A 25,495-nucleotide genomic window follows, 5' to 3' on the forward strand; every position below is an offset into this window, starting at 1 on the left:
GTTTATACGGAGTGGACCAAAAGCCAAGCTGGTGCGGGCAGCTTCTATCCCTTCATTTTGGCCTGTAAAAATTCTCTAGAGAAAGTTGCTATTTGACATTCCTCTGTGTGACAACTGGATGGCATTTCCCTGCCGTCCGGCTCCGGTGTCCGGCTCCCTCTCGTGGTTTGTGTCCGGCACAGCCACATGTGCAGTTACAGAAATCAGAGCATTTTTAGAGAGCTCATAAACAGCAGTTCCTTGGCCCTGGCACACTCAAAACTCCCTGTGCTCTGAGCTTGTGTAAGGTCCTGGGTATTGCTGCTGGTGTACACTCCCAAAATAAATGGTTTCCCTGATGCATGCACATCACTTCTCTCCTCTGCCCACTGCTCTGGAGACACACTGGCCTTTCTGTCCATCACGACCTGCTCCTGGGACTCACTTTCTCAGTCCATGCAGCTGCAAGAATGCTTGACTTGTATCTGGAAACCCCCTTACAGATGAAGATCCATAGTCTCTGTCTCCTGGAATAGGAGTGGGGCATGACTTTGTGAAGAGCTGGTTGTATATGTTTTATGTCACAGAATCACAGAATCACAGAATGTTAGGGATTGGAAGGGACCTCGAAAGATCATCTAGTCCAATCCCCCTGCCGGGGCAGGATTGCCTAGACCATATCACACAGGAACGCGTTCAGGCGGGTTTTGAATGTCTCCAGAGAAGGAGACTCCACAACCTCTCTGGGCAGCCTGTTCCAGTGTTCAGTCACCCTTACAGTAAAGAAGTTTTTCCTCAAATTTAAGTGGAACCTCCTGTGCTCCAGCTTGCACCCATTGCCCCTTGTCCTGTCAAGGGATGTCACTGAGAAAAGCCTGGCTCCATCCTCTTGACACTTGCCCTTTACATATTTATAAACATTAATGAGGTCACCCCTCAGTCTCCTCTTCTCTAAGCTAAAGAGACCCAGCTCCCTCAGCCTCTCCTCATAAGGGAGATGTTCCACTCCCTTAATCATCTTCGTGGCTCTGCGCTGGACTCTCTCTAGCAGTTCCCTGTCCTTCTTGAACTGAGGGGCCCAGAACTGGAAAGTGTAAAAAGCTCTATGCTCTCATGGCAATTAGGTGCCAACTTCAGGCAGAGGTTCAGACTCTCTTCCTGTAGGCTGATGCTCTGAATACTGGAGTGCTGGGTTAGCAAACAACTCACCTCATCTCTTGTAGCTGCAGAATTTTCAAGATACTTGTTTAAAACGTTGCTGCTAGTGGGAGTGAAGAATTGCTTGGAAGTGAGCTAGCTGGCCAAGACCAACACATGCCAAGGACTATGCTGGTTGTTCAGCATCTAGGTGATGATGAGCTGCCACCTCGCACCATTCCATTCATTAGTGTAGAGGTGGCCGTGATGTCCAGCACAGGAAATGTCTCTGAGACGCCAAGAAAGATCAGGTAGTCATATCTCTTATGAAACCCAATGAAATGCAGGTCAAAGAAAAGCCAAGTGCATTCATCTGGCTCTTTCTCCTTGTTTGGACTTGTGTTCCCTGCCCTTTTTCCAGGCAGCACTATCACTTTTCTTATCAGCAATGGCCATTTCTCCAGGCTGGCCTGGATGCCTGTGGAAATGAGACTGAGTCACAAGCACCCATGGTACTGCCACTGGAAATCGTTCTTTTCACCATCATGCTCCTAACTCCAATTACTTACTAAGGTCAATTGGCTCCCAAGATAATGTACACTTTTGCTGGAAGACACTGACCTCTGGTATGGTCGTCTTCAGCTTCAGACACTTTCAGGTCCTCTCCTCTCTCCCTGTGTGTGCATCTGCTTTAGAGGAGGGAGTACCAGTTCTGCCTGGCACTCAGCATGATCCTGTTCCTTTCTTTGCTCTGGGATCAAGGAGCTGGTGGCAAGCAAAGCTCTCAGAATGGTAAGGGTCATCTAGTCCTCTCCACTTCACGCCACGAGTCTGAACCCTGAGTCTGCTTTTTTTTTTTTCTGGTCTCCTGTAGCATTGTGGATACAGGATGCTGAATAACTCAATTTCTGGGAATGGAAAATGCCCTAAACAGGATTTAATTTACACAAGTGAAATAATAAACTCACTCAGCTACAGTAAGAAACCACCACGGGCTGATAGTTTGTCATCATCTTTGCCTTTCTGGTTTTCTCTCCAGCCAGGAACTTGCTGCCTGGTTTCTGGCTGAGTGATTTTGCAGAGCAGAGATTTGTGGATGACAGAGCAACAGAGCTGTCAGCACTTAGTTGAAAGGAGGGAAGTGCAGAGAAGCGGGGTCAGGTGCAGGCTGAAGTGCCCTGGAGTGAAGGGAAGACGACTCCAGATCACCCTAGTTGCACAGGTCAGGGATGTCTCTGTGTCTTTGCCTTTTGCAGATCAGTACACGGCACAATTTCATTTGCAGCTGCTGAGATGTGCTAAGCAGCCTGCACCCCTGCACAGTTTGGGTGGGAGAAGTAGTTGGATGTTTTTGGAAGGGCTCCTGCACGTACTTGGTGCTTCAACCCTGCTGTGCTGAGTGAAGCTTGCACATTTTGGGAGCATGAATTTGGGACTACTTCAACTGTCTATGCAAAGGGCTGTCCCTGGAGAAGGATGTGAGGATGCAGCTCCACGACAGCTTAAGCCACTAAGTGCACCGAGGTAATTGAGTGTGCTCAGGAGCTGCTGAGCTGTAGTTGGAGGTCCCCAAATTCATTCCCAGGGAAAATGTGGTGGAAGAAACCTTTGCTTCCCACGGAGCTATCCCTGGTCTTCTCATCCCGTCACAGAGATGTGTGAATTCCAGCTGTGGCAACAGCTGGAGAGGTTTGTAAAAGACCCCCTGAGAACTGTAAAATCAACTGTAGTCAAGGCTTTGTTTCCTGTTTGAACTCCTTCCATCTTCCAAACCAAAACACACCCGTCTGTTGAAGGGACAGCGAGGGGACAGTGTTGGGTGAACAGGTCTCACCCTCAGAGCGGTGGTATTTCAGTAACCCTGGCAGATGTGATCTACAAAAAAAACTGAGTCAGCCTGCAGTGCTGGGGAATATGTCTATCATTGCAGACCAGAGATATCTGATGTGGACAAAGCACAGAGCAACTTCCCAGCAGCTGGAAGTTTTAGGGGCTTATCTTATTGGACACGTTGTAAAGTTTTGGGTTTTTCAGCTTGTGGTGAGGCCCCGTGCTGCTGGAGTACCCTTCTGGAGAATAAAGCCCTTCCTGATATTTGCTGGTGGCTGCCTGGGTGCTGGCTGGCTCCACGCACAGGCTGCCTAGGAGTTGGGAGGGGGGCATTTGCCCTCCCCATCTGAACACTTCACACCCCTATTTGCACAGAGACACTGGTCTGTAGTTGCAGGTATGGAAAGAAGAGGTGTTGACATTGCAGAGGGGCTGAAAAAACTGCAATATTTATTTTAATCTCACAGCAGTATTGAATGGAGCAGGGAGAGAAGGGCCAAGGCTCTGCTGCCGAGCAGCTCTGGCAGCTTAGGAGTGGAGGCCAACAAGAACACCTGCTCGGTGGCAGCAGACTTTAACCCATCACGCTTTGCCTGGCTCTTACTTCCCATACAGCGCTGCAGCCGCTTCTCCCCCTCAGTGTTTGAAAGCACAGCAGCAGATTTTCCAGTCCTACAGCTTTGAGTGTCCTCCCTGGGCTGAGAGGTGTCACCATCTCCTATCGTGGTCTTCCCTGTACTGCTCTTTCTGTCTGCTCTGGACCCCAGTAGTACGTGAGGGTGTTGTTGGGTCTCAAAAAAGATGAGACCTTCATCAGTTATCCGATGAAGGAATCAGGTGGTAAACATCATGCTCCAGCAACTAGGATGCTCCAGTGTGGATGGCAGCATGGCTCTGACCTCTGCTGCAATAATATCCACTGAGAAGGCAAACCCCTCCCCTCCACATTCCCTCAGAGCAGCTTTGCTAATTGTTCATGAAGAGTAATTAACAGGTAAGTCATTCTGGAGTCATCAATACCCAAGCCAGGATATCTAAAGCTCCTGCCTCAGCTTTATCTGTAAGAGGTTCTGTGATCGATCTTATCGACAGAAGCACCTATGTCTATGTGAGAAGAGCTGGGAATGTCCTCTCAAAGAGCAAAGTTGGTTTTGTTTTTTGTTTTTTTTTTTTTTAGGGGTTAAGGAGGAAATAGAAGAGTAAGAAAAATGACATTTGTGTTATGTCAGCTCTCTGGGAACTGTCTAAAAATTATTAGTCCCACTGAAAACTGTACATTTTATTTCTCTTAATGAAAATTTTCTACAGAACTCAATAGACAGCAGGCTGTTGGGGCTATCGCTGATAACTTCAGATAGAGCTTTTATTGCCTCCTACTCCCTTCCATGAGACATTTGATTTGTCTTGGCTGTTTTCAAGAATTATTAGTGCTGGCTATAGTTACTCAAATCTTTTGATTAGCTAGAGACTTAATAAAGCTGTTTATACCCTATTTTTTATGGATGGCTTCAACTCTAGAAATTGCTTTACTAATTGATTTCAGGATGGATTTGCTTGTGGCTGAGGAATTAATATCTGCAATGGCTCTTACATGACAAATTCTTTCCAATAGCCACATTGCGGTTGGACTTCATTCTTATTTTTGAGAAAACAAATAATATGCTTGGCATAGCTAACCACAGTTGAGGTTTTCTTAAAAAAATAAGTTTCTAGCATTATTTTAGCTGGCTCTGTTATAGCATTTTGGTAACTTTGTGTTGCTATTATTTAAATCTTTCTCTCATGCTGGATTGTCTATAAATTAAACTGTGCAGAGCAGATGAACGGGTCCTGCTAGTTTTCATGTGCTTAATATTTCATTGACTGCTATGGAAGGAAGGTGTTCAGACAGCTATGTATCACCTCATGTGTTATTCTGCCTTTCTTTGTTTCTCTACAGAAGCAGAAACTTTGGGATGTCCCTGATCTTGCAGTCAGTACTGACCACACCAGACTGCTTTTTTTACTAGCATTGGTTTGCTGGCATCATGGTTCGAAGGGCAGCTTGGCAGCCTGTTCTTCTGCAGCTCTCCACTTTCCTCCTTGCTTGCTGACACCTTTCCTGATGGTGTCTTTGTCCCCTGTTGCCTTTTCTGGAGTCACCATGCAAGAATAAGCAGCTGCATGTGCAGCCTACAAACGCCCTTTAACGCTGGCTGAGATCATAGATCCATCTGCAGAAGCCCTCTGTGATAGCTTAAAGGCTCGATTGCCTTTGTCCGGTGCCTGGGTCATGGGTTGATTTTTGCAAACAATCTGTTCTCCTAAATTAGTGGTTTTCATCCCTTGCTCTTGTGTTACAGGAATACATCTGTGCCTCTGGGCTCCTGCTGCTTGTCAGAGCTCAGCATCTCCAGCAGGCTGCTGGGATTTGCATGGGAGATTTTAACCACTATAGTGTGTTTGCTTTCCTGCTTGCTGCAGTTGTGCATCTGTCAGATCTTCCTCCCTCTAACAGAGATAGGTCAGGTATTGAGCCGTGGTCAGTCCCATCCCTCTTAATTTAGAATCATAGAATCACAGAATGGTTTGGTTTGGAAGGGACCTTAAAGACCATCTAGTTCCATCCTCCTGCCACGGGCAGGGACATCTTCCACTAGACCAGGACGCTCAAAGCCCCATCCAACCTGGGCCAGTTTGCCCTGGGCCAACAAAAGTCCCACGGCTGACATGTCAGGCAGGCTGCTGGGATGCTTGATCTTTTATTAATGTGCCAGAAGACTTGTGGCATGTGGGAATGACAGCTCATTCCCTCGGTGCTTTCCTGGAGGGCATTTGTAAGGCTAGGTTCAGAGGTTAGCCTGAGGTCTAAAATGGGACAGAGGTATAACACAGGTGCTCAGGTCTGAGGATGGACCAGGTTATAACGGCTGCAAAGCTCTCTGGATCTCTACGTTTTTCAATGACAGAGTTATCTTAGCTACTGAAGTTTGGACTCATCTGCATGCATGAGGCTGTCCTGCCAGGTGGAATCTCAAATCTGTTGTCATCCAGATAGGGGAGGAAGTAGGATCTAAATTTTACTAAAGTTCCTGGGATGGCCTAAGCTGTTTAAAAAGCATCTCAACATGCTTATATAGCACCATTTTTTTGTCTCCCAGACTGACTTCAATCTTGGATGCTCCTTCTAGGAGACTTTTAGAGGAGTTGGAGTTGCTCATGCTGCTGGTCTTTTGCTTATAAAGGCACAAATGGTCCCATGAGCAACACCCAGGCTCACCTCTTTCAAAACAGTCCAAGTTCTGTGTGAGAGCTGGACTCTCACCTCCTCAAAGACCCTCAAATGAATGTGCAAAACAGACCTGCATCAAGAGGCAGAAAGGACACCATCTGATGTGAATGTTTGTGGTTGCATAGTCTCTTTGCATTTTAAACCTTCAAGCCCTTTGGGTTTGTGATTTTTAACTGATCATGTGAAATGACTTTAGAATGAGGAAGCCTTTCTGTCAGACTTGTTTTGCAGAGGTTTTGGAAAATGTTCCCAAGGAAAGTCCTCTTTAGGGCACTTGGCCCTTCCCTGTTGTTAGGACTTGGAGGAAGCATAAAGTGGCTGTGTTCTTCTTGCACCTTACGCTTGTTAGAAACCAACCTCCTGGGGAGAAGAGCAGCGAGAGGGTCCTCAGTTTCCCATGACTAACTCTGATGATGCCTCATGCAGTTTCTCTGGGACAGGCAAGACACTGATGACCCATGTGAAGATCCCAGTCTGACACCCAACAAACATCAAGGGGAGCCTTTGACTTGTTCATTGCTCATGGCTTGATGCAAGGGCACCGTTCCCTTAGGAAGGGGAGAGAAAGAACTGCAGTAACTGCCACCAGCAGTAAATGTTTATCTCATTCTTTACGTGTTTTCCTATTTCCCACTGGATGCATGTAGGGACTCAGACCTGCTATCCTGCATTCAGCAGGAGAGAGATCTTCTATTTGTAAGACAGAATATTATGCAAGGAAAAGAAAAATGTTTGATCATTGCTAGCTAGTCACTTTTCTAGTCTGATTAAAGCATATATATTCATACCTTCACTGTCTTGATGCTTGATGAGGAGTCAGGAGATGGCACCAAAAATAATATGCACTCTGCAAGAATATTTACCTGTGTATGTTGTAGCTGTCAAGAGGGATTTAGAGTGTTAGACATTGATGGGACACAAGAAAGGAAGAGATCAGTCTGTTTATTCCACTTTCAAATATATATGTTCTTAGTTTGAAGTGCAGCTCTTGAAGTAGTTCTTACATTATTTATTATTATTAGATACCAAGTCCTCCTCAGCATATTTATTTTGTTAAATTACACATCTGAAATTAAGTACAGCCTCTTGTCAGTGTTCTTCTCCCTGTTCTTATAATTATTATTAAGAGGTGACTTTCAAGTTAACAGCACATGGATTGATTTTGTTACCTGAGGGCTCTTTGGAAAGCTTAGCTCAAGGGCAAATCGTGTTTCCCTTGGAAAGTGGGATGCCGAATCCCCAGCCCACAGACTGCTGCCAAAGGTGATATTTGTGGCTATGGTGTGCTTGGCTAGCATCTGAAAAACTGCCCCAAAACTGTACAGTCGTGGGTATTTGAAATCAGTAAGCGTGGCGGTTTTTGGGGGTGCACAGGGGGGTCCCTCCTGTGCTTATTTTTGAGTCGCCGGAGGGTTTCTGCTCCATTCGTTTCTGCTCTTCTCTCCTGCTCTCTGATGCTCTTCTCTTCATTCTCAGGTAGTAGATCCGGTTGGCTTCTGGGTAGGTGACTTTGCAGAGGGGGATTTTGTAGATGGCTGGGTTGTCTGAATTTATCAGCAAAAAGAGAAGTGCAGAGAAACAAAAAGGCCAGGTGCAGAGTGGCAGCCCAAGCTAGGGGGGGAAAGGACAGACAGATGGTGCATTTTGGTTCCTCTTTTTGCATGTTTCCTTTGCTTACTTCTACCTGTTGCTAAATTCTTGTGTTTGAGAAGCTGGGAGAGCCTGTGCTTTCCCTGAGGACAATGTGATGGAGGAAATGTCTTCCTGAACTCCCCCATACAGGGTCCCCCATTCAGATCCAGAGGAGGATGGAGGTGGCTACATGGCAGGGCACTACTTGTGAGCTAGGTTCATGCTGGTCACTGGAGGTCTGGGAAGCCCCTCTGCTACCAAGTGTCAATTCAGCTGCTCACACAGAGGTATCTAGTTTATCTGAAATGTACAGGGCTATGTAAGGCATCCCACACTGGAGACCTCAGTCCTTTCAGTGATGCAGCAGTTGATGCTGAATGGCACTTGGCACCAATATTGAAGAAACTGAACCAGGCTCCAGAGCTCTGCTGACTGTAATGAAAGCCAAGACACCCAGCTCACACACAGACATTTAAATTCTCCAATAAATGAGCCAAATCCTCCCCTCACTGTCCTGTAAAATGTCATGTGCTGAGGGTGCTATACACATATTCACCATCCTCAATGCCCATGTGTTACTGGCATTACATCCAACCCTCAGTCCTGCTCTGTGACCCCACCTCTTGACCTGACTTGGGGTCTGTCAAAAACAAGTTCACAAGGAGAAAAAGTAGATGTCCTTTTTTTCTGATGCATCCCAAAAGCAGGTGTGTTTAACAAAGCAACCCATCTGCAGGGACCTACATGGTACTGAGTGGATGACAGATGAATACATTTAATGAATGAAGCTGCTAGTTCTATTTTTTTTTCTTTAAAGTTACTAAATAAATTTTATTAAAATAAGGTTTTGCTTTAATCTCTCAGATCTTAAAGAAGAAACAAAGCTTGGCATTTCTGTCTTCACCTCTTTCTTGATCTGTCCAGATAAAATGTTTTTGATTTTAAGAGAACAGTCCCCCTCCCACTTTAGTTCTCATATCCAGATCAAACTTAAATAGTATCTGTGGGTAAGGTGGGAGAAAGATCTCAGAGGCAGCAAGGAAAAATTTAGACCACTGGGACTTGTTCAAAAATATTGCCTGCAACTAAGTGTTGCATCTCAAACCACTGTCTGTTGCTGGAATTCACATATGCATGCACAATCCTGCTGTGGATGACATGCTCCAAAGGTCTTTGAAGTCTTATTATCACCTGCAGAGTCTGCAAGTGCACAATTTAACTGATGGAGAATCTGTACAAGACCTGCCATTGGCTGCAGCATTCTCATTTCAATATTGTCAAAACTGACATAGAGAATTTTGGGGCACTTCCTTAGCATTATATCATAACAAATCAAAATACAGCTAAAACAAACAAACCAAAACCTCATTAAAAAACACTCAAACTTACCACAGACAGGGCATTAGCAAGAGCTGCTCCAGAGTAGGCACAAAATAATGCTGAGAAAAGAAGACCAAAGACAGCTGAAGATGAGGAAAATCTTGCTCATCTCTCCAAAGAAATAATCAGAAACAGTAATATTGTCCAAATGCACAGTAAAGTATCCTGCCAGCTACCTGATGTGAGGATTAATGTTAAAATTCAACAATTAGTTAAAATGCCCCAATGCTGCATCTGGGCATGTGGACTACATTTGGTCCTATCTGCTCGGTAGAGATGGATGGTGAATGAAGAATGTGATTTTGTCAAGAGCAAGTGACGGTGGTATTTCTTTTATCTTTATTTTCTTTTTAATTGGCACAACTTGACCTGTATACAGTGGAAAATTACAGATATCCCCCTGTACTCAGCACTGGTGAGGCCGCACCTCGAATCCTGTGTTCAGTTTTGGGCCCCTCACTACAAGAAAGACCTTGAGGTGCTGGAGTGAGTCCAGAGAAGGGCAACGAAGCTGGTGAAGGGTCTGGAGCACAAGTGTGATGAGGAGCGGCTGAGGGAGCTGGGGGTGTTTAGTCTGGAGAAAAGGAGGCTGAGGGGAGACCTTCTCACTCTCTACAACTACCTGAAAGGAGGGTGTAGTGAGGTGGGTGTTGGTCTCTTCTCCCAGGTAACAAGTAATAGGATGAGAGGAAACAGCCTCAAGTTGTGCCAGGGGAGGTTTAGATTGGATATCAGGGACAATTTCTTCATGGAAAGGGTTGTCAAGCACTGGAACAGGCTGCCCAGGGCAGTGGTGGAGTCCCCATCCCTGGAGGGATTTAAAAGCCGTGTAGATGTGGTGCTTAGGGACATGGTTTAGTGGTGGACTTGGCAGTGTTGTTAGGTTTACAGTTGGACTCGATGATCTTAAAGGTCTTTTCCAACCAAAATAATTCTATGATTCTATTCTATAGTTCTGTGAAATTCTCCATGAGTGTCTGTCGTGTGGCCTCAAACCACAAGCAGTTAGCTGTTGGCCTCCTTGCCCCAGGATGTCAGAGGTGGTAAAGCAGGAGACAAGGCACCCAAGGGCAAAGTTAGGGAACGGAAAGCTGCTGAGCAATCATCAAACTGTGGTTAGGACAGAAAACTACTGAAATGCAAATGGTTGGAGGATGGGTGATTCTTCATGGGAATTTCACGTATGCTACACTCTTCTTAAACTCTTCCCATAGAGTCTGTATTTGGTTGTTGCTGGAGATGGGGGTCTTTTGGCAGATAGTTTTTAAACTGACCTTGTGCAACAGCTTTTTTCTTATGATACACTTCCTCTAATGATCTGTATAGTTATGAAAAGGCTGCTTCTGTGAATCTGTTGAGTTGCTAATTTGTTAAACTTCTGCTCATGGCATAGCTTGTGCTCCTTTCACAAACAGTACTCACACCCTTTCTAGATGTTTTTGTGTTCTCAGGGCCTAAAGGCCCTTCTCTCTGCACTTGCAGCTTGCACATCCAACCTCAACTCTGATGACATCACAGAAATAGCTCTTGCATAATTTTTTGCTTTACCTTCATGTAAAAGATACATACCACAGGCAAGTGACAGCACATGAGCCTGCCAGGTCAAGGCATAGAACATGCCCCCAATCGCAATGCACGCGAGTGCGCAGTTGTAATTGTGTGAGCCAAGGTAGATGCCGTCAAATGGCGATGCAATGCTCAGTGCTGCAAGACAAAAGGCAGGGCTGTGAGGTCAGGTATGAGAGGTACCTGCAGGAAGACCTGTCACTTGCTGCAAATGCATCATCTCTTCCCTGTGACATCTAGACAAATTTAACTGTGTTCACACCTGCATAACACCCATGTGCAGGAAAAAGATGAAATCTAATTAAGTTCATTATTTTGGAGCTCTGATAATACCCCTGGAGTTGGAATTTGGCCCAGTCTCATAGGTTTCTTTCAGGTAAAGCTTTCTGCATATGCACTGAATGTGTTGTTAGTCCTCCAGATGATGAGAGGGAGGATTGAGCCAGAGCGTAGGAGAACCTTCTCACCTGGGTGTCCTTCTTGTAGAAACCCGTGCTCACATGTACTGTTTAAACCTCATATGTACCCTGATCTTGAATATCAGAGGCACAGCTGAGCATCTTTTGTGGAAGTAAGCAGGGTTTTCCGTCTCTTCCTAGTGACCTTTGCTAGCTGTGGTCTAGATACTAGATGCAGTCACTCCATCATTGCCGTAGAAATTCTCCACTGGGTCGGGAGCTGAGTGTCTGCTCCAAACCTGACCTCATAGGTACTTCTGCAGGATTTCTCAGAGGCTTCAGGAGTACCAGTAAAAAAAGGAGCACAGTATGTAGTGCACAGGCCACCTTCATGTCACTCTTAAGATTAATACATTTTCTGCTATAGTGTCCTCATTTTTCTGCTGTCTCATCGCCATGCTTATTCCCAGATACTTTCCCCTGACCTTTCTCTTCTAGATTAAATGTCAGACCTGTACAAATCTTGGCAGTTGCTCTTAACCATACAAATCGTGGATAGTTTTGTTTAGAAAAACAAATATAAGGCAGCTCACACCTCGTACAAAGTGCTTCAGAGCACAGAGAACTTATTGTTGGATGACTGTGCCTTTTCCAAGGTTGTCTCAGACTACACTTATTCCATCATATTTTTTTATTACAGTTGGACACATAAGTGGCATTAATCTTGTCTAACTTCGAAGGTCTGGTTTGTCTCTCTTAACTTAAGAGTGTGTCTCTCGTTAATGGTGAGACAGGCCATTTTGAGTGACATTCATTTAGCTATTTTTACAAATCTGCAGCAGGATAGAATGACCTGCATCTCAGAGAAGTCTGTTTCTTTTCATTGACTGATCAGCTCTGAGGTAGACATCTGCATGGGGTGGTAATTTAAAACACTTGTGGTGGCAAGAGATCAGTTCTGAAACAATTTCTCTAGGTTTCTTTATCATTATCTCCGTGGGATTCATCACATCCGATGGCAGGAGGATTAAGCAAGGTGGAACAAACCACTTGCCTGAGTTACAAATCTAATAACAAATTCAAAGCTTAAAGAAAATCTGCTTCTGTTCTTGCCTTCACCATGTTGTGTGACCTTCAGTAAAACCTTCCAAATTTAGAGACAGTTTCAAAAATGAGAGTGTTGTTGTGGGGGACCACAAAATGGCAGATGAATGTCTCAAAGTTTGCAATCGTGTACGACATTGTCTGAGGCAAGAAGTTAGTCGCCGACTAGGGGTGAGTGACGTCTCCACCCCCTCCGGAGAGACCCATCCGGGATATCGGATGACAGCCTGGCAATGAGACAACCCTACGGCAGGGGAACCAGACCTGTCCCGCCCTCGGGACAGTGAGTGGTGCGAACTGTGACTGGCGGCTCCACATCAGCAGGACTCTGCAAAAATTCTCTATAAAAGAGGCCGTTTTGCCCCACCACACGTGTGCCCACCCCCAACTGCTGAGAATCAACGGGGACCAAGGGCACACCGGTGGGTCCATGGTGGTGACTAACCCTGCTGCTCTCTCCGCTCTTTTGCTTAGTTTTCTCCTCTCACTTCCTACCTTTCCTATCGCTCCATTTTCTCTCTGCCCTCTCGTTCAATAAAGTGGTCTGAGCGGCAGCATCTGACCTCGTTTGTGTCTTAATGTTGCTCTCTGGGGTCGCAAAAAACCTTCTCAGAGCCCAGAATCTAACTCGGGCCCTGACATTAACGGCGCAGTTGGCAGGATCCCTTACAGCGACAGTGTCGCCCTCCAGCCCGCTCTAACCTTTGTCTCACGCCCTTCGCCTGCTCTAACTCCGTCTCGCACGCTTCTAGTCTGCTTTAACTTTGCCTCGTTTCTCCCGTGTACCCCGGATTGGTCTGATCTGTTCATGTGTCTGTGTTACATGTTCACCTCTCAGGGACGTATGGGGTGGGAGTTCTTGTATGTGGAGTTTTGGTTTCTGTGTGTGCCTCTCGGGGACGGTCGGGGTGGGGGTTGTGTGACGACAATCCCTGTTTAACCAGAGCCTTGTGAAGATTCACGTGCCACCTCCCTGAGACGATCACCCTCCCGCTTGTTGTGTTCGTAGACCAGAACTTTATCAGAACTTTGTAACTTGTGCATCTGAATTCTGTGTGGAAAAATCGCTTGATAATGAGGATCTTGTGTGAAACCTGTTTGTGCATTAGGGTTTTTTTTGGAAGCTTGTGTGTGGATTGGGGGGTTTGTAGTGAAACCGTTTGTGTACTGGAAAACGCTTGCTGATTTTTTTTTCCTTTTGTTGTCGAGAGCCATGCTCTGAGCGTGGAGGAGACTAATGTATTGTTTGACTTTTTGGAGGGGTATGAGACACGGCCCTCGGTACCTGGTACCGAGTGGGCGTGCGAGAATTGGTGCCATTCGCAGGCGGTCACCGACCGAATCCGCGTCCTGCTTAAGGATGGGAGATGTCGGTCTGGGAAGGGGGAAGCCCTGATCTGCGTCGTCTTGGTTGCAAGTCTGGCTGCGGCTGTTGAAGCTAGAAATCAGGAACTAGAAGACCTGCCACACACGCCGCAGGCACTAAAGCTTTTGGTGCAGTTGCTGCAGGAGCAGGTGGCAGGTTTAAAGATAAAAAACGGGGAATGGGAGGAACAGGTTAAAACTCTGCAAAATGAAGCAGGGAACGAACAAGAGAATGTGAAGTGTTTGCAGAAGGCTTTTGTAGAAAAGTTACTTGTTTGTGACTGCAAGGGGGGACGGAATCGTCAACAGGGAACTGATGCAGCCCTGTCCCGGGGTGATGGTCACAAAAGGGATGGTTTGTACCCCCATGGAGAACTAGAGGAAGCGAGGAGGTGATATGATTTACTTCAGGGTCCTCCGCAACCCCTTTGGCCGCTGGTCAAGGTGGGATATGCTTACGAGCATAGTGAGGACAATAACCCTCGAATGGTCACTAAGGAGGTGCCGTATAGAGCAAGTGAATTGGCCAAGTTGAAAAAAGAATATTCGCGCAATCCGACGGAGTCTGAGACAGAGTATGTGTAGAGAGTGTTGTTAACTGGCGGAGATCAGATTATGTTGAGTGAAAGAGAAGCTGAGGGATATTGGGGACCTGGAGTGTTCTTGACTACTCGTGATCATAGAGACCCTTGGTCTCTCACCCAGAGAGCAACTTATTGGGCTGGAGGTTTAAATCCCTTGGAAAGGGGAGATCCTCTTGTGCTTACAGGATCGGTGGATCAGCTTGTGGAGAATGTGCACAACGCGGCTTGTTTGCAGATGATGTATGATGGGGAACTGAAGTTTAGGCAGGAATCCCCAATGATGATACTGGTAGATCCCGAGAGGATGACTCCCCTGATTAGAGGTTTGCCTGATTCATTGAAACCCTTAGGAATTCAATTACAAGGCACTATCAGAAATACCCCTCAGAGTGCACGGGTGACAGCTGCTTTAACCGGAGCTGTAACCCCAGATCGCTATACCCTGGGACAAAAAGTGTGGACATGGGGGGAGGTCGCCCAGGAATTAATTAACTATGGGTGGAAATATGGCCCAGTTAATACCTCGTCGGTGAGATCGGAATCAAAGGGCTTGCGGAGTACTGAGATAGATAAAATCCCCCGGCAGCAGCACAAGGCTCCCTCCCCCTAGATCTTCTAGTGGGAGAAGCATACCAAATAGGCGAAACGGCTTATGGTCTCTGGGACAGCAGAAAGGTGTCCCTAGGGACCTCAGGGACGGGTTACCCACAGACAGGCTAGAGGAATTGTTCTCGGGGTGGCCCGAAAAGCTGGCAACCAAAGCAGGCTATAACTGCATCTTATGTAAACAGTTATTTGAAAGAAAAGAGGATCTTTGTAACCATTGGCAGAATCATCATAATTGTGAAGACCCTTCCGCTTTATGGACAATTTTTAGTTTGTCATCAAAACAAGGAATTATTGAACTTTCTAGTAATGGTGAATATTGAAGCTTAATTCTCCAATACTATGAAAAACATTAACTACCTTACCAAATTGTTTGGTTGGTTTTTTTTTGTTTGTTGTGTTGCTAAACCAACTAAGAAATGCACCACAAGTTGACAGCTTTGAGTGAAATGGATACATTAGTAAAATACAGATCCTCCTGATTGTCAGGGTCCTATACTTACTTGCAGGTATCCTTGGTGATCAAAGTAACATTGCTAGACATAAAAGACAAATCTAAAGAATATATCTGTTAGGTCTCATTGCACAGATTTTTTTTTTCCCCAAACCACACATGCGCCTTCCAGCCCTTCCAGGAGAAGGTGCTGGAACATTCCTTACTGGGCTGGGGGTGTGGAAATCCATTTTCCTACTGTGTATGCAGACCCCAACTCCAGCAGACCAGGGCGGCGTGGCCACCAGTCTCCCTGTCGTGACGCAGGCAGCGAACTCATCTGCGAATAGCCAAACGAATCGTAAGAATTAAAAAAAGGACAGAATGTGGTTGGCACCGGGAGCTGCAATTATGATTCTGATCACACTCTTCCTTTTAATTATTATTTTAATCATTATTGGAATACTTGATCTTCTGTTTTTTTTTTATGGTTATAATTTATCCTGTAATTGTCATTGGCCTTGTATTTGCAATTGTGGACAATCACCTCCTTCTTCTGATCCCTCAGAGTCAAAAACCTCCAACATGGCCTGGGATACGTTTATATTGTTAAGTTTCTGTTCTCTTTGGATTGTTGCTCTTTAGATTGTTAAGATATTGTTAAATATTTGCCAAGACTGTTAAGATACATATCAAGATGGTGGACGAAGACGTCCACCTGCGATGTAAGCATGTCCTGTTTTATTCGTTGGGTGAAACAATATTTTTAAGTTTGCTTTATTGTTAAAATACAAATTTCCGTATGAGGGCTGCAACATTTTTCAATACTAACTTCCATGAGAGAGATAAATACTATGTTTGCCTACAACTTTCTGTTTGAAAAAGCAGAAAGCAGTATTTTAAACTAAAGTCTGAAGACTAATTTTGTGTGAATTTATTTCTGACAAATTGTCGATTGACATATTTAAGTTGTTAAATGATGAAACAAAGAGGCATTACCTTCGTGTAGTATTCTTTTCATGACTTCCAAGTGCCCAGTGGATTAAGCACATTCTGTTTTAATATGTTATGCGGTTGTGTAATGTTGTTGTTCTTATTGTGTATTGTCACTGTTAATACTATGCAACTTGTACCTACCTCATCACCGGGTGGCATCGGATATGCCAACCGAAGCCATCTGTTGTATAAATTGTTTGAACTGGTTGATTGTTTACAATTTTAGGATTCTAGCCAACTGATTGTAAAAAGTTGTATGTTTAAATGCTCTTTTCCTACTTTACTATCCTTTTCTTCTCCCACCACCACAGGATCCTGAAGACAGCGACCTGAGACGAAGTAGCAATCTAACTCGGGCCCTGACGGTTGTCCCAAGTATATCCAAGCCTATGGTACTCTAAACTCTGGAGAGAGTTGTATAATGGCTCTCATAGTTAAAAAATGACTTTGGTAAACAGTTCTTACCTGCAAACATCCCCACTGTCGATCCAATTGCAGCATGTAAACAAATGAGTGGGGAGGAGATAAGTAAAGCAACAAGGAAGATGCCTCCAGTCCAGGGGTTTTCACAACCATACACTTGACCAACACCAACTGGGATGGATTGCAAGAGCTGCAGCAGCCAGTAGAAAAGGGCATGTTATTGTATCTCTGTACTCAGAAGGCCACAGCAGTTATTTTGTCCAAGCTTATTGGTTAGAAAGGAAGGAATCAGCCCTGGCTCTGAGTGGGACTGGTGGGTAAAAGTGGACACTCATAACCTTCGAACCAAACTTAGTTCACTGGTTTGAACTTCAGCAGTCCAAGATGGACTTTTATTTCTTTTGAGATGGTAATATGGTGGAGGTGGGGGGGAGGGTGTTTTTTTGTGATTTTTTTTTTTTTACGTGACTTTAGTGAGGAAGAAAAATGGTAACCTTCCTAGGCAATAATACTATGGTGGGCCTGGTTAATTTTTATATATTATATGAAGCATATCAGATACCCTTATTCTACTTTGGGAAGGTGATCCTCCAGAGCTAGATCTAGTCCTGAGAGGACTAAGTATAAACCAGTTTCTGTCCCTTCGGGATCCCGATGTTTCTTCTGTCTTCTCATATTGTTACTGACTATCTTGCAAATGTTCTTTTAGCCACATCTGAACAGCAGGAGTGCACATCCAGATGTGCTTCTGTGTTGACAGCACTCAAAACTTGTTTTGGGGCGGTCCAATTTTAGGTGAAGTGCGAGGTTCAGCAGCTCTGTTCCCTCAGGCTCGATCAGCCTTTCTGCTGGATCAGCCAGGACTGCCCCTGGGGCTTTTATGGCACTGTCCTCTATGGACTGAACTGAGCCATGTATTTCTGTGAATTGCTACTGGCTGTACCTATCATACAGCCATTCTGGCCCATGTGAAATTGTCATCCCGCTTTCACGCTCACCTTTTTAATGAAGGAGCATAAACTTCATGGAGTGAAGCTTACCAGTGGCACATTGATTGCAGACCAGGTGATATTGGACACTGATGCTACAGGCTTGATGAGAATTGTAGGAAAGAAGGGGTTGTAGTGTCCTGTGGCTGCCAAGTACAAAGTGATGGCAATATTGAAGGGAAGAGTGAAAACAGGAAGGTCCCATTTACTGAAGATGGATCCCAAAGCACTTGACAAGACTGGACTGAGAAAAGAAGGAGAAGAGAAACATCAGGTAGTGAATACCTTTAATGTATTAGCCTGCATCAGACAAATAGTTGCAGAATGATGTTCATCTTTTTGCAACAACTACCACATCCATTCATGGATGGTGTAAACTCCACACCCTTCCCTCAGGACAGTTGGCTAGTGTGCAAGTGCTCTGCCAGCTATGCTGAGCTCAGGGAGTCAATGAAGAAATGCATCCAGTACAGCATTTAGGCACAGATGGAGAAAGGTAGTCTGGCTTCTTATTCAGTAGAAAAATCTAACAAGAAACAGAAGAGCAAATTTTGGGAATGGCACATGAAGAACTGTGGAGAACTTCAGATGGTCTTAAAGAGCTGCTGTCTTGAGGAGGCAAGAGGGAGTTGGAAATTACCTACTTTGTGTTTTTTTGTTTGTTTGTTTAAATAGTTTGAAGACTATCAGAAGATGGTTCTGGAAGAGAAATAAAGGAGAAGAGGTGATCAAAGAGAATGGAAAATCTTCCGTTAAGAAAGATGTAAAATATTTACTATGTTAGACACTATTTTTGGTTAATGAGGAGTCGTTAGGACCTATGGAGCCTGACAGAGTGTAAGACAAAGTCACCACTGTAACAGAGCTGTGAAAGGTGTTGTGCCAGGCATGACCCAGACCTTAGCTGATGTTCCTGCATATGTCAATGAGACTGATGTTTCCATGTGCTGCCCAGGTACCACCCAAAAACATACGGCATTTTCTGAAAACTGAGCTTCCTTCTTAAGAAACATAATTGAGTATATGTAGCATGTGAAGTATTTGCGGTGACCCTCAAAATATTTAGAGACTGGACACTAAAAAGCATGAAAATCTTGAGATACCATGACTTCTACCAAATTTCTTGGCTGTAGAACGGGGGATATAAACTTCACCAGGAAACCAGGACATAAATTTCACAACTGCCTTATTTCCACTTGAAGTGGGTGCCCTGCATGAATGCCTTTGTGGTAGCATATTGGCAAGATAATATCTGTTTTTTATGGGGCCCAGAAAGCTTGTGAAAGAGAGTGAAAAGCCAGATCCTGTCCTTGATGGCAATGGGCTATGTTCTTGTGCTTCCAGCTGAGATTTCCTGATATAAGTGAGCTGAGCATCTCTTACGGTCAACCTCCCAGTAACAGTAGACATCACAAAGCTTACAAAAATTCAATTTAGAGACTTGATTTTTTCAAGAAGCTGAATTTGAGTCCTAGAAGGTCATTAAGCTGGTTCTAATAAAAAAACCCCACCTAAACTATTTGGCATTTCAAGAGTAACATCTTGTGTCCTGTTGTGTAGATACTATCAGTGGAAAAAATGCTTTGTTCTCCTTGTATAATCTCAGATGAAGACTATTCTTTTATGACAAATTTGGTTCCCGGAGCAGTTTACAGATTTCCTTGCTTGTAGCTGTAGGTAAAAAAAATCAGCACTTCAGTGAAAATAGTGTCCTAATTTCTGTGCTGAAATACAAAGCTTCTGCCAGTTATACATCTTGTTAGAAAAAAAAGAAACAATTACAGAAATGCTGACTTCTAAAGCTGAAATTCAAAGTATCGGTTGAAAAAATCACTGAAATGTCTAATTTAAAAATCTTTCAGCTCTACCCTCGAGTCTTGTGAACTAAAAGAATGAAGAAAAGTTTGAACAAAAAGCCTCAAGGAATTCTGGCAGACAAGACAAACTAAACATTCTTGCAACATGTTCTGGGTTTTGAGAGGTTATTGCAAAATGACCTTTGCTGAGAGCGACTAAAGAAATAAAATATGGAAAAATAATTCTTATTTTAAAAGCAGGGAAATGCAATAATGACTTGCATCTTATCACTAACTGATTAAAAGGTGACTCTTGAATTAATTTCAGTTAAGGCTGTTAAATAGATTCTACAGTGCTGTTAGGGTCCATATTTAGAAACGGTAAATTTAATCCTGAAAGGATATTGTCTGGCATTCAGAGTTACATGGAGGAATTAATTTTGCTCATGACTGGTTGCATATCTGAGAGGGGGAAGACTGAATTCAGCCCGAGGGAGAGCACTGGGTTGGTTCAGTGCCTGGTTGAGGAAGAACCATTGTGGTGTTGGGCATGATGACATCCACTCTGCATGTGTCCTGCTGATGAGGGCCATTTGTAGAGCATTGAAGTGGGGCTGCTTTGTCTGTGTGCTATAATGAGTGTTGTCTGTGCACTCCTACCAATGTGCTTCACAAGCTTGTGCATCAGTGAATGCCTCTTTCCAGTGCCACCGTGGCTGGAGCTGCTGGTGTAGGGAACTGGGCAGAGGGGACTTCCAATATATTTAAGTTGTATATAGCAAAACTACTCATTCTCTGAGAATTGTCCCTAGGAGGAGAAATGTCACTTACCAGGCCATTGATATAACTGCCACAGGAGGAAGGAGCCACCAGTAGTAATCCCCTTTGTCAGAGAAGACAGCCATGAGCAGTCCCACCAAGATCCCGTTATAGCCATGCAGCCCAGCTGCAATGGCTGATCTGTGATGGAAAGAAATGTTTGCAAAGTAGCAAGCTGTGCTGAAGGTGGCCCATCACAGGGACCCACTGACATGCAATTTATAAGTGTCCTACTCCTGGTGAAGGGAGTGCAGGGGAGGGATGAAAAAGTGGTGAGATTTCTGACACATTGCATTGCACTGGTGTGTGGAAGAGAAGAGTTTGGAGACTGTTGAACGGTGATGATCTAGGGGGCTCCTTGTGACCCAAAGGTCCTGCATGGTTGTGCCAATTGCTATCAGAGATAACTGTCTGCTCTCACAAAAACAGCCAACTATGGGGACAGGCCAGCAATTCCTGGACCACAGCTCTGTCCTCACCTAACTGCTTCCACATCATCCACGAGGAAATCTGGTCTGCTGTCTCTAACAGCACTCAAATGTGGCGTTATGACCCATCAGTGTGTTCTTGATACCATAAGAATCAATTTTTATAAGTGCGTGGGCATGAGGTACCACCTACCTGTCCTGATTGAGGGCCAGTGCAGTTAACGTTGACACGGTTGTTCCAGTACAGCCTGTGAGCATCCACCAAGGACTCTGGATGAAGATTCCCACTAAAATGATCAGCCCGCTGAGAGGGTTGTTGACAAACATCACCTGAGATGTCCCTCGCAAGATCCAGTCCACCAGCTGAACCATTAGAGGCTTATCTGGAGGAGATCAAATAAAAAAGCTGGTGATAAGTCATCATTTCAGCAGGACTCCCTTAAAGTACGCACGTATCTACAGTCACTTTCTGGCCACAGAACAGAGGTGATATATCAACAGGACTGTAAAACCTGTCTCTGATTTACTGCTGTCTGAGAGTATTTTGCATCTGGCACTTGAAAAGCTAATAGGGATGGACTGGGCATTGCTATAAAGTTCATAGAGGGATCCATAAAAAGGTGGTTTATTTATGGTGGTCAAAGAATAGTCTTTCTTGCATGGTAGATTGCCTAAAGTTCTGCTATAAATGTAATGAGATAGTCCCTTTTTGGTGTATAATTCAGATGCAGAGAGGGACTTAAGCAAAGACTGAAAGTAGATTGTACGTGATAGGGAAATACGAAAAGGAAACACTTGCTGTTTTATGGACCCAGAACATGGAGGTACACTGTATATAGGAGATGGGGTCAAACCGTCAAAGGTCTCTATAAAAATGCATTGGGAACTGAAGAACCTAAATTAAAAGAACAGTTATTACAGCTTGGACTGTACTCAGGGGAAAGAATTGTTTCCAAAGGACAAAGAGCCACTGCTCTTCAGAGAAGACTATTGAACCCAGCCAGAGCAAATGGGCACCAAGCTTGGGTACCTCAGGTGAGTACAGGGGGGAGGTGGGATGTGTGTGAGGCTGAAGGTAGCCTGTCTGAGGGCATCTATGTACAGTGCTCCTGATGTCTCCATGGGCAGAGGAGGGTCTTGTAGCACTGCAATTACTTTTTACTGCTGGCCCTTCTACTGCAAATTGACTTCAGGTCTTTTTCTGCCACAGTTCTGGGAAAGGTGTAACCATTTCTGTACTGCTGTATGTTATTAAATGCGATGCAAGGACAATAAATGAAAAAGAGGGGCTGCTTACAGTATGTTCATGCAACATGTATATACAGCTTTCATTTTCTTAAATATTTAAAATTAATTCAACTAGTTTAGATTGTTAATTAGACTCAGCATAAAGTGCCAGACTACTTTTTGAATCTGGGCAATGACTTATTCCTAAAAACTCCCCTCTCCCTGACTCCCTCCATGTGTTGTATTTACAGTCAAGGCTCAAGTTTTGCATTCCGATGAGACTAACTTAAATAGAGGATCTCTGAAGGGCCAGGTACCACTCTGCATCTCTTCAGCATCCCTGGACTTCACAAGCATCTCTCACACTGTGCATTGTTTGTGAGCCAGACAGTTACAACCAGGGAGGAACGACTTCCTCAGAGAAAAATAATCAAGCTTTTCTGGAATAATTATTACTAATATTTAGTGTTGAGCTATGAAATAGAAGGTTGAGGGAGGTGATTCTGCCCCTCTACTCTGCTCTTGTGAGATCCCCCCCGCAGTGCTGCATCCAGCTCTGGGGCCTCCAGCAAAAGAAGGACATGGAGTTGTTGGAGTGAGTCCAGAGGAGGCCACGAAGATGCTCAGAGGGCTGGAGCACCTCTGCTATGGAGACAGGCTGAGAGAGTTGGGGCTGTTCAGCCTGGAGAAGAGAAGGCTCTGGGGGAGACCTTCCAACAGCCTTCCAGTACCTGAAGGGGCTACAGGAAAGCTGGAGAGGGGCTTTTTACAAGGGCATGGAGTGACAGGACAAGGAGGAGTGGTTTTAAACTGAAAGAGGGGAGATTTAGATGAGATCTTAGGAAGAAATTCTTTGCTGTGAGGGTGGTGAGACACTGGCCCAGGTTGCCCAGAGAAGCTGTGGCTGCCCCCTCCCTGGCAGTGTTCAAGGCCAGGTTGGATGGGGCTCTGAGCAAGCTGGTCTAGTGGAAGGTGTCCCTGCCCATGGCAGGGGGGTTGGAACTAGATGGTCTTTAAGGTCCCTTCCAACCCAAACCATTCTGTGATTCTATGATTCTATGGAATATATCAGCAATGCTCTTGGTTTTAGACACAAGTATTAACTATAAGTATTCGAATGTAACCAGTGGGCAGTGGCCAAAGCTTTTCAGGACATTGAGTAAGAAAAGCTGTCTACCGAGCATGGACCACTAGAGTAAAGAGAAAGCAGGAGGAGATGATCCCCTGTGGCTGAGGACCACACTGTCAGCCTGCTGACCTCCCTGCCTGGAGGCATCTCAGCCCACATCCTCCACCAATGATAGCCACTGCACAGCCTGGTTGTACACATCTGTCTCTTATTTCTCTCCTTTTGCTGGAGTTGTACTGCTAACGAACCTAGCCTTGACAGAGGACCCACAGTCTTATGTAGCCTCTGAAAGCCCCAAATCCCTAATAATTCTGGGTAACGCGGACCATCTGCTCATGTATTGTTCCTGCCTGGACAGTAAACCTTTGAGATCCATACTTGCTTTTTGTTTTATAGCAACATAACAGACACAGTGCTTATTGCTCCCCCAGGGTGGGTAATACAAGAGCCTTTGCCCACACAATCAGGAGTCAAGTCCTCTTCATCAGCCCACACACAGACAATGAGACGGTCTCTCATCCAAAGTGCTTAGAAACAGGACTAAATCCCCAGCCCTGACATGTAGTTCTGGGCACCGCTATAAGGAACATGATGCTAATGACACATAACTGATTAAGTGTAAAAGACGTCTTTTGCCTGTGCTGAGTTATACCTGCAGCCATGGTGACGGCAAGAGGAAGCAGTGAGATACTCCTTCCTGAGAGTAAAATCATTTGGGTTAAAAGGCCAGAAGTCTGCAGGGAGTTTGGCCCATGCGCCCTCTGCTCTGGCTCAGGTGGTGAAGTGGCCCCTCGTCTTGTGCCCCAGCACTGAAAGTACTCTTGGCAATACAGATGTTCCCCGCTAGCTCCTCCTAGCCAGAGAGCCCCAAACACATACCCGTGCTTACTTTTCATCCACTCTCCATATTCTTTCATTTCTCCTGTGAGATACCCAAAAACTTGGTGGATCCGATTTCCGCTTCTCCCCAGCACGTCCTGGGCTCTTGGCTTCTGCTCTGTGTACAACTGCCTCTCACCAGGACGTTCAGTCACAACGATCTCTCCAAGCTCCATCTCTTTTTGGTTGTGAGAAGAGGTAACTGTAAATCACAAAGCCCCTGTGTTAGAAAACCTTTTGGGTTGTGCCCTGGCAGCTTTCTGCTGTACTTCAGAGCCCCATGGTGATACCCTTTTTCGAAGACGGGATGTTTAATGGAGAAGGGACCTGCCTGAAGCACTGCTGAGGATGGTGAGCACTGCTGCCCAGGGCAGTGGTGTCTCCTCTTGGGGATGAGGACCACAAAATGACCCACTGCTCTCATGGAGCTGTGGCACAGAGCTACAGGGGGAAAGAGGGATGTGACATAGGTGCCCTATAGCATCCCTCCAACTCTTGCTGTAGTGTGTGACAAGCTGCTAGTTGGACAGAGAACACTGGGTGGTACCTGCATGATGTTGCAGGTACCAAGGAGGGACCCTGCTACTGTCTGTCTAGCAGCAAGCTGGAGGGAAGCAATGCAAATTGCCAGTGCAGTAGCAGACAGCAGGAGGCAAGAAAATACTGGAGGAGAGGCTGAAGCCTGTAACCCTTTTGATGTTTTGAGCCGGTGCATTCATATATCACAGCAAATCTATGGCCTTTCCATGCTCCTTGTTCCACATCTGCCTTTGATAGACCGTCAAGAGCAAACTGCGGTAGCATCAAAGTATTGCACAGAAATCAGCATCCACGTGTGGCTTTAGACAGAGATAAGCACCTTGGTTCAGGGCTATGTGCTCTTTAGTTAACAGGTGAATATCCAGGCAGGATTATGGATTTAATAGACTCCTTATTACAGTTGCAGGGCTCTATTCATTAAAAACTCCATTAAGATATAAACCCTTAAGAGAAAATACACTGCATCACACCCTTGTGAGCTACACTGCAGGTTACACCAGCAAAAATGCCACCCAGCTTTCTGAGGGAGTCTGGCGTTGGCTGGTCTGGGGCTTTGCTCTAAGGATTTTTGGAGAAACGTGGCTGGGATTCTAGGTGTTGCCCAAAAGTAGATTGTGTTACGAAGTGCTTGCCCCGTGTTTGGTGGAATATGGGCACCACCTTCTGGTGGGAGCCTGTTTTTTGGTAGCTCAGGCAGGCTGGCTGGCTGTTAAAGCCTGTAGCAGCAGCAGGACAGGCTGGGAGGGGGATGCCTGGCTGGAGGGAAGGCTGTTTTGTAGGGAGAAACACTGACGGGAAGATGGTAAAAATATCTGTGGCTCCGAATGCCCTAATAAGAAGGTCCTTGAGCATCAAAAGATGTTTTCCCTTCGCCCCTGGCAGCACAATGCTAAGTGCAGCCCTGCAAATGCGTTGTGCAGCACTTGTTGTCTAATGCTTTGGCTCTCTCTGCCGGCAGCTCGTCCCCACCGCAGCAAGAGTCTT

General features: G+C 45.2%; 1 protein-coding gene and 1 pseudogene across 1 annotated transcript; one reads left to right on the top strand and one right to left on the bottom strand.

Annotated features, from left to right (window-relative positions):
* Window positions 1–7,558: 7,558 nt before the first annotated feature.
* Window positions 7,559–24,147, bottom strand: LOC137676035 (urea transporter 2-like). The gene is made up of 8 exons (XM_068422498.1): window positions 23,982–24,147; window positions 20,930–21,119; window positions 20,321–20,449; window positions 17,745–17,937; window positions 16,747–16,894; window positions 10,799–10,933; window positions 9,239–9,288; window positions 7,559–7,828 (listed from the first exon to the last, which is right to left on the bottom strand). Exons 1-8 carry the CDS (start codon window positions 24,145–24,147, stop codon window positions 7,559–7,561), a joined length of 1,281 nt encoding a protein of 426 aa, XP_068278599.1.
* LOC137676674 (uncharacterized) lies at window positions 12,394–15,175 on the top strand (annotated as a pseudogene).
* Window positions 24,148–25,495: the final 1,348 nt, after the last annotated feature.

This window comes from Nyctibius grandis, chromosome Z (assembly GCF_013368605.1).
Source record: "Nyctibius grandis isolate bNycGra1 chromosome Z, bNycGra1.pri, whole genome shotgun sequence".
Taxonomy (NCBI): Eukaryota; Metazoa; Chordata; class Aves; order Nyctibiiformes; family Nyctibiidae; genus Nyctibius; species Nyctibius grandis.